The sequence below is a fragment of the Scyliorhinus canicula genome, chromosome 22, assembly GCF_902713615.1.
Source record: "Scyliorhinus canicula chromosome 22, sScyCan1.1, whole genome shotgun sequence".
In the NCBI taxonomy this organism is placed as follows: Eukaryota; Metazoa; Chordata; class Chondrichthyes; order Carcharhiniformes; family Scyliorhinidae; genus Scyliorhinus; species Scyliorhinus canicula.
The window spans coordinates 6,908,513-6,919,283 of record NC_052167.1 but is presented as its reverse complement, the minus strand read 5'-3'; the positions used below and the strand labels follow the sequence as shown (position 1 = coordinate 6,919,283).

General features: G+C 55.2%; 1 protein-coding gene across 15 annotated transcripts in view; it reads right to left on the bottom strand.

Moving 5' to 3' along the window:
• col13a1 (collagen, type XIII, alpha 1) overlaps positions 1–10,771 on the bottom strand; it is a 282,216-nt gene that overhangs the window by 35,164 nt on the left and 236,281 nt on the right. For 14 of the 15 annotated variants that reach the window (XM_038782842.1, XM_038782844.1, XM_038782840.1 and 11 more), the window contains one exon: positions 10,484–10,537. The exons of the other annotated variant lie outside the window; for it this stretch is intronic. In XM_038782842.1, the coding sequence (XP_038638770.1) occupies positions 10,484–10,537 (54 nt within the window). The remainder of the gene's footprint in view (positions 1–10,483; positions 10,538–10,771) is intronic. 15 annotated transcript variants of the gene reach the window in all.

The window sequence follows — 10,771 nt, the reverse complement described above, 5'->3', positions numbered from 1 at the left end:
GTCACCACAGCGTCACACTGTCACCACAGCGTCACACTGTCACCACACGTCACACTGTCACCACAGCGTCACACTGTCACCACAGCGTCACACTGTCACCACACGTCACACTGTCACCACAAGCGCACACTGTCACCACAGCGTCACACTGTCACCACAGCGTCACACTGTCACCACAGCGTCACACTGTCACCACAACGTCACACTGTCACCACAGCGTCACACTGTCACCACAGCGTCACACTGTCACCACAGCGTCACACTGTCACCACAGCGTCACACTGTCACCACAGCGTCACACTGTCACCACAGCGTCACACTGTCACCACAGCGTCACACTGTCACCACAACGTCACACTGTCACCACAACGTCACACTGTCACCACAACGTCACACTGTCACCACAAGCGTCACACTGTCACCACAACGTCACACTGTCACCACAGCGTCACACTGTCACCACAACGTCACACTGTCACCACAGCGTCACACTGTCACCACAGCGTCACACTGTCACCACAACGTCACACTGTCACCACAGCGTCACACTGTCACCACAGCGTCACACTGTCACCACAACGTCACACTGTCACCACAACGTCACACTGTCACCACAACGTCACACTGTCACCACAACGTCACACTGTCACCACAGCGTCACACTGTCACCACAGCGTCACACTGTCACCACAACGTCACACTGTCACCACAGCGTCACACTGTGGCCACAGCGTCACACTGTCACCACAGCGTCACACTGTCACCACAACGTCACACTGTCACCACAGTGTCACACTGTCACCACAACGCCACACTGTCACCACAGTGTCACACTGTCACCACAGCGTCACACTGTCGCCACAACGTCACACTGTCACCACAGCGTCACACTGTCGCCACAGCGTCACACTGTCACCACAGCGTCACACTGTCACCACAGCGTCACACTGTCACCACAACGTCACACTGTCACCACAGCGTCACACTGTCACCACAGCGTCACACTGTCACCACAGCGTCACACTGTCACCACAGCGTCACACTGTCACCACAGCGTCACACTGTCACCACAACGCCACACTGTCACCACAATGTCACACTGTCACCACAACGTCACACTGTCGCCACAACGTCACACTGTCACCACAGCGTCACACTGTCACCACAACGTCACACTGTCACCACAACGTCACACTGTCACCACAGCGTCACACTGTCACCACAACGTCACACTGTCACCACAGCGTCACACTGTCACCACAGCGTCACACTGTCACCACAACGTCACACTGTCACCACAACGTCACACTGTCACCACAACGTCACACTGTCACCACAGCGTCACACTGTCACCACAGCGTCACACTGTCACCACAGCGTCACACTGTCACCACAGCGTCACACTGTCACCACAACGTCACACTGTCACCACAACGTCACACTGTCACCACAGCGTCACACTGTCACCACAGCGTCACACTGTCACCACAGCGTCACACTGTCGCCACAGCGTCACACTGTCACCACAGCGTCACACTGTCACCACAGCGTCACACTGTCACCACAGCGTCACACTGTCACCACAGCGTCACACTGTCACCACAGCGTCACACTGTCACCACAGCGTCACACTGTCACCACAGCGTCACAATGTCGCCACAACGTCACACTGTCACCACAGCGTCATACTGTCACCACAACGTCACACTGTCACCACAACGTCACACTGTCACCACGTCACACTGTCACCACAGCGTCACACTGTCACCACAGCGTCACACTGTCACCACAACGTCACACTGTCACCACAACGTCACACTGTCACCACAACGTCACACTGTCACCACAGCGTCACACTGTCACCACAGCGTCACACTGTCACCACAGCGTCACACTGTCACCACAGCGTCACACTGTCACCACAATGTCACACTGTCACCACAGCGTCACACTGTCACCACAGCGTCACACTGTCACCACAACGTCACACTGTCACCACAGCGTCACACTGTCACCACAGCGTCACACTGTCACCACAACGTCACACTGTCACCACAGCGTCACACTGTCGCCACAGCGTCACACTGTCACCACAGCGTCACACTGTCACCACAGCGTCACACTGTCACCACAACGTCACACTGTCACCACAACGTCACACTGTCACCACAGCGTCACACTGTCACCACAGCGTCACACTGTCACCACAACGTCACACTGTCACCACAACGTCACACTGTCACCACAACGTCACACTGTCACCACAACGTCACACTGTCACCACAGCGTCACACTGTCACCACAGCGTCACACTGTCACCACAACGTCACACTGTCACCACAGCGTCACACTGTCGCCACAACGTCACACTGTCACCACAACGTCACACTGTCGCCACAACGTCACACTGTCACCACAACGTCACACTGTCACCACAACGTCACACTGTCACCACAGCGTCACACTGTCACCACAGCGTCACACTGTCACCACAACGTCACACTGTCACCACAGCGTCACACTGTCACCACAGCGTCACACTGTCACCACAGCGTCACACTGTCACCACAGCGTCACACTGTCACCACAGCGTCACACTGTCACCACAGCGTCACACTGTCACCACAACGCCACACTGTCACCACAGCGTCACACTGTCACCACAGCGTCACACTGTCACCACAACGTCACACTGTCACCACAGCGTCACACTGTCACCACAACATCACACTGTCACCACAGCGTCACACTGTCACCACAGCGTCACACTGTCACCACAACGCCACACTGTCACCACAACGCCACACTGTCACCACAGCGTCACACTGTCACCACAGCGTCACACTGTCACCACAGCGTCACACTGTCACCACAACATCACACTGTCACCACAGCGTCACACTGTCACCACAGCGTCACACTGTCACCACAGCGTCACACTGTCACCACAGCGTCACACTGTCGCCACAGCGTCACACTGTCACCACAACGCCACACTGTCACCACAGCGTCACACTGTCGCCACAGCGTCACACTGTCACCACAGCGTCACACTGTCACCACAGCGTCACACTGTCACCACAACGTCACACTGTCACCACAGCGTCACACTGTCACCACAGCGTCACACTGTCACCACAGCGTCACACTGTCACCACAGCGTCACACTGTCACCACAGCGTCACACTGTCACCACAGCGTCACCCTGTCGCCACAGCGTCACACTGTCACCACAACGTCACACTGTCACCACAGCGTCACACTGTCACCACAACGTCACACTGTCACCACAGCATCACACTGTCACCACAGCGTCCCACTGTCGCCACAGCATCACACTGTCACCACAGCGTCACACTGTCACCACAGCGTCACACTGTCACCACAGCGTCACACTGTCACCACAGCGTCACACTGTCACCACAGCGTCACTGTCACCACAACGTCACACTGTCACCACAGCGTCACACTGTCACCACAGCGTCACACTGTCACCACAGCGTCACACTGTCACCACAGCGCCACACTGTGGCCACAACGTCACACTGTCACCACAGCGTCACACTGTCACCACAGCGTCACACTGTCACCACAGCGTCACACTGTCACCACAACGTCACACTGTCACCACAGCGTCACACTGTCACCACAACGTCACACTGTCACCACAACGTCACACTGTCACCACAACGTCACACTGTCACCACAGCGTCACACTGTCACCACAACGTCACACTGTCACCACAACGTCACACTGTCACCACAACGTCACACTGTCACCACAACGTCACACTGTCACCACAGCGTCACACTGTCCCCACAGCGTCACACTGTCACCACAGCGTCACACTGTCACCACAGCGTCACACTGTCACCACAACGTCACACTGTCACCACAGCGTCACACTGTCACCACAACGTCACACTGTCACCACAGCGTCACACTGTCACCACAGCGTCACACTGTCACCACAGCGTCACACTGTCACCACAACGCCACACTGTCACCACAACGTCACACTGTCACCACAGCGTCACACTGTCACCACAGCGTCACACTGTCACCACAGCGTCACACTGTCACCACAGCGTCACACTGTCACCACAACGTCACACTGTCACCACAGCGCCACACTGTCACCACAACGTCACACTGTCACCACAGCGTCACACTGTCACCACAGCGTCACACTGTCACCACAACGTCACACTGTCACCACAACGTCACACTGTCACCACAGCGCCACACTGTCACCACAACGTCACACTGTCACCACAGCGTCACACTGTCACCACAACGTCACACTGTCACCACAACGTCACACTGTCACCACAACGTCACACTGTCACCACAACGTCACACTGTCACCACAGCATCACACTGTCACCACAACGCCACACTGTCACCACAGCGTCACACTGTCACCACAGCGTCACACTGTCACCACAGCGTCACACTGTCACCACAGCGTCACACTGTCGCCACAATGTCACACAGTCGCCACAATGTCACACTGTCACCACAACGTCACACTGTCACCACAACGTCACACTGTCACCACAGCGTCACACTGTCACCACAGCGTCACACTGTCACCACAACGTCACACTGTCCCCACAACGTCACACTGTCACCACAGCGTCACACTGTCACCACAGCGTCACACTGTCACCACAACGTCACACTGTCACCACAGCGCCACACTGTCACCACAACGTCACACTGTCACCACAACGTCACACTGTCACCACAACGTCACACTGTCACCACAGCGCCACACTGTCACCACAGCGTCACACTGTCACCACAGCGTCACACTGTCCCCACAGCGTCACACTGTCACCACAGCGTCACACTGTCACCACAACGTCACACTGTCACCACAGCGTCACACTGTCACCACAGCGTCACACTGTCACCACAACGTCACACTGTCGCCACAGCGTCACACTGTCACCACAGCGTCACACTGTCACCACAACGTCACACTGTCACCACAGCGTCACACTGTCACCACAACGTCACACTGTCACCACAACGTCACACTGTCACCACAGCGTCACACTGTCACCACAACGTCACACTGTCGCCACAGCGTCACACTGTCACCACAGCGTCACACTGTCACCACAGCGTCACACTGTCCCCACAGCGTCACACTGTCACCACAGCGTCACACTGTCACCACAACGTCACACTGTCACCACAGCGTCACACTGTCACCACAGCGTCACACTGTCACCACAGCGTCACACTGTCACCACAGCGTCACACTGTCACCACAACGTCACACTGTCACCACAGCGTCACACTGTCACCACAAGCGTCACACTGTCACCACAGCGTCACACTGTCACCACAAGCGTCACACTGTCACCACAGCGTCACACTGTCACCACAGCGTCACACTGTCACCACAGCGTCACACTGTCACCACAGCGTCACACTGTCACCACAGCGTCACACTGTCACCACAGCGTCACACTGTCACCACAGCGTCACACTGTCACCACAGCGTCACACTGTCACCACAGCGTCACACTGTCACCACAGCGTCACACTGTCACCACAACGTCACACTGTCACCACAGCGTCACACTGTCACCACAACGTCACACTGTCACCACAGCGTCACACTGTCACCACAGCGTCACACTGTCACCACAGCGTCACACTGTCACCACAGCGTCACACTGTCACCACAACGTCACACTGTCACCACAGCGTCACACTGTCACCACAACGCACACTGTCACCACAGCGTCACACTGTCACCACAACGTCACACTGTCACCACAGCGTCACACTGTCACCACAGCGTCACACTGTCACCACAGCGTCACACTGTCACCACAGCGTCACACTGTCACCACAGCGTCACACTGTCACCACAGCGTCACACTGTCACCACAACGTCACACTGTCACCACAGCGTCACACTGTCACCACAGCGTCACACTGTCACCACAACGTCACACTGTCACCACAGCGTCACACTGTCACCACAACGTCACACTGTCACCACAGCGTCACACTGTCACCACAGCGTCACACTGTCACCACAGCGTCACACTGTCACCACAGCGTCACACTGTCACCACAGCGTCACACTGTCACCACAGCGTCACACTGTCACCACAGCGTCACACTGTCACCACAACGTCACACTGTCACCACAGCGTCACACTGTCACCACAGCGTCACACTGTCACCACAACGTCACACTGTCACCACAACGTCACACTGTCACCACAGCGTCACACTGTCACCACAACGTCACACTGTCACCACAGCGTCACACTGTCACCACAAGCGTCACACTGTCACCACAGCGTCACACTGTCACCACAGCGTCACACTGTCACCACAGCGTCACACTGTCACCACAACGTCACACTGTCACCACAGCGTCACACTGTCACCACAGCGTCACACTGTCACCACAACGTCACACTGTCACCACAACGTCACACTGTCACCACAGCGTCACACTGTCACCACAGCGTCACACTGTCACCACAACGTCACACTGTCACCACAGCGTCACACTGTCACCACAACGTCACACTGTCACCACAACGTCACACTGTCGCCACAGCGTCACACTGTCACCACAACGTCACACTGTCACCACAGCGTCACACTGTCACCACAACGTCACACTGTCACCACAACGTCACACTGTCACCACAGCGTCACACTGTCACCACAACGTCACACTGTCACCACAGCGTCACACTGTCACCACAGCGTCACACTGTCACCACAACGTCACACTGTCACCACAGCGTCACACTGTCACCACAACGTCACACTGTCACCACAGCGTCACACTGTCACCACAACGTCACACTGTCACCACAGCGTCACACTGTCACCACAACGTCACACTGTCACCACAACGTCACACTGTCACCACAGCGTCACACTGTCACCACAGCGTCACACTGTCACCACAGCGTCACACTGTCACCACAGCGTCACACTGTCACCACAACGTCACACTGTCACCACAGCGTCACACTGTCACCACAGCGTCACACTGTCACCACAGCGTCACACTGTCACCACAGCGTCACACTGTCACCACAGCGTCACACTGTCACCACAGCGTCACACTGTCACCACACCGTCACACTGTCACCACAGCGTCACACTGTCACCACAGCGTCACACTGTCACCACAGCGTCACACTGTCACCACAGCGTCACACTGTCACCACAGCGTCACACTGTCACCACAGCGTCACACTGTCACCACAACGTCACACTGTCACCACAGCGTCACACTGTCACCACAACGTCACACTGTCACCACAGCTTCACACTGTCGCCACAACGCCACACTGTCGCCACAATGCTACACTGTCACCACAGCGTCACACTGTCACCACAGCGTCACACTGTCACCACAGCGTCACACTGTCACCACAACGCCACACTGTCACCACAGCGCCACACTGTCACCACAACGTCACACTGTCACCACAACGCCACACTGTCACCACAGCGCCACACTGTCACCACAGCGTCACACTGTCGCCACAGCGTCACACTGTCACCACAACGTCACACTGTCGCCACAGCATCACACTGTCACCACAGCGTCACACTGTCACCACAACGTCACACTGTCACCACAGCGTCACACTGTCACCACAACGTCACACTGTCACCACAGCGTCACACTGTCACCACAACGTCACACTGTCACCACAACGTCACACTGTCACCACAACGTCACACTGTCGCCACAGCGTCACACTGTCACCACAACGTCACACTGTCGCCACAGCATCACACTGTCACCACAGCGTCACACTGTCACCACAACGTCACACTGTCACCACAGCGTCACACTGTCACCACAGCGTCACACTGTCACCACAACGTCACACTGTCACCACAGCGTCACACTGTCACCACAACGTCACACTGTCACCACAACGTCACACTGTCACCACAGCGTCACACTGTCACCACAGCGTCACACTGTCACCACAACGTCACACTGTCACCACAACGTCACACTGTCACCACAGCTTCACACTGTCGCCACAACGCCACACTGTCACCACAGCGTCACACTGTCACCACAGCGTCACACTGTCACCACAGCGTCACACTGTCACCACAGCGTCACACTGTCACCACAACGTCACACTGTCACCACAGCGTCACACTGTCACCACAACGTCACACTGTCACCACAACGTCACACTGTCACCACAACGTCACACTGTCACCACAGCGTCACACTGTCACCACAGCGTCACACTGTCACCACAACGTCACACTGTCACCACAGCGTCACACTGTCACCACAGCGTCACACTGTCACCACAGCGTCACACTGTCACCACAACGCCACACTGTCGCCACAGCGTCACACTGTCACCACAACGCCACACTGTCACCACAGCGTCACACTGTCACCACAACGTCACACTGTCACCACAGCGTCACACTGTCACCACAGCGTCACACTGTCACCACAGCGTCACACTGTCACCACAGCGTCACACTGTCACCACAACGTCACACTGTCACCACAGCGTCACACTGTCACCACAGCGTCACACTGTCACCACAACGTCACACTGTCACCACAACGTCACACTGTCACCACAGCGTCACACTGTCACCACAACGTCACACTGTCACCACAGCGTCACACTGTCACCACAACGTCACACTGTCACCACAGCGTCACACTGTCACCACAGCGTCACACTGTCACCACAGCGTCACACTGTCACCACAGCGTCACACTGTCACCACAACGTCACACTGTCACCACAGCGTCACACTGTCACCACAGCGTCACACTGTCACCACAACGTCACACTGTCACCACAACGTCACACTGTCACCACAGCGTCACACTGTCACCACAGCGTCACACTGTCACCACAACGTCACACTGTCACCACAGCGTCACACTGTCACCACAACGTCACACTGTCACCACAACGTCACACTGTCACCACAGCGTCACACTGTCACCACAACGTCACACTGTCACCACAGCGTCACACTGTCACCACAACGTCACACTGTCACCACAACGTCACACTGTCACCACAGCGTCACACTGTCACCACAACGTCACACTGTCGCCACAGCGTCACACTGTCACCACAGCGTCACACTGTCACCACAACGTCACACTGTCACCACAGCGTCACACTGTCACCACAACGTCACACTGTCACCACAGCGTCACACTGTCACCACAACGTCACACTGTCACCACAGCGTCACACTGTCACCACAACGTCACACTGTCACCACAACGTCACACTGTCACCACAGCGTCACACTGTCACCACAGCGTCACACTGTCACCACAACGTCACACTGTCACCACAGCGTCACACTGTCACCACAGCGTCACACTGTCAGCCACACGTCACACTGTCACCACAAGCGTCACACTGTCACCACAGCGTCACACTGTCACCACAACGTCACACTGTCACCACAGCGTCACACTGTCACCACAACGTCACACTGTCACCACAGCGTCACACTGTCACCACAGCGTCACACTGTCACCACAGCGTCACACTGTCACCACAGCGTCACACTGTCACCACAACGTCACACTGTCACCACAGCGTCACACTGTCACCACAACGTCACACTGTCACCACAGCGTCACACTGTCACCACAACGTCACACTGTCACCACAGCGTCACACTGTCACCACAGCGTCACACTGTCACCACAGCGTCACACTGTCACCACAACGTCACACTGTCACCACAGCTCACACTGTCACCACAGCGTCACACTGTCCCACAGCGTCACACTGTCACCACAGCGTCACACTGTCACCACAGCGTCACACTGTCACCACAGCGTCACACTGTCACCACAGCGTCACACTGTCACCACAACGTCACACTGTCACCACAGCGTCACACTGTCACCACAACTTGATGTGTAACAAAATGGCCCACAATGCCAGAGTTACAGGTGTATCGAGGGTTTGTCCAAAGATGTGCTCGTCCTACACTTTGTTATTGGTACATTCCGGCAGGGATGTTAAGGCAAGAAAATTACTTCCGGACTGGGATAAATAAATAAAGAAATAAATAAATATAAAGTAAAATAATGAATTTCAGAACTGGGGGTTTGGGGGATTGTCTTCAACTCATTGAGTACGGTAAACACAGAACCCGACACCAAATAGCTTTGAATTTGCCCCACCTGTCTGGTACGGAACTGTGCACCTGACTGAAATTGACAGCTATCTCCCCGTTGATTACAGTCTCATCTGGAAGAATAAACAGTACTTGCAACACATGGCAAAGCTAAATCTAACTTTAATCCAATACCGGCGGTGAGAGTGAGGAGTGTTTGGGTGAGGATTTGCAACCAGCACGATTTTACCCCTTAGTGGCATCAACCACACACACTCCATTCTCACTGACTATGTTAGTCTCAAAGCACAAAATATTAACCAGCTTCCTTACAGGTAATCCCCGAGGTCCAATTGGCCCAGCATATCCAGGATCTCCTTTATCCCCCTAAAACACATACCAACACAGTTAGATAAATATTGCAAACAGATCAATTTAAACAATGATTTTGCTCAATACATTATTGGTGCTATACCCGTTATTAAAGTCACAATGAGTGTAAAAATACCAATGGCTCTGCTGCCTCATTTGGAAGAAGGCAGGATGCATTCTGCAGCAGTACAAACGGATAGTAAATCTGAAGGTTACGGCAGGTACTGAGTGAGTTCAGCTGGCTAACAC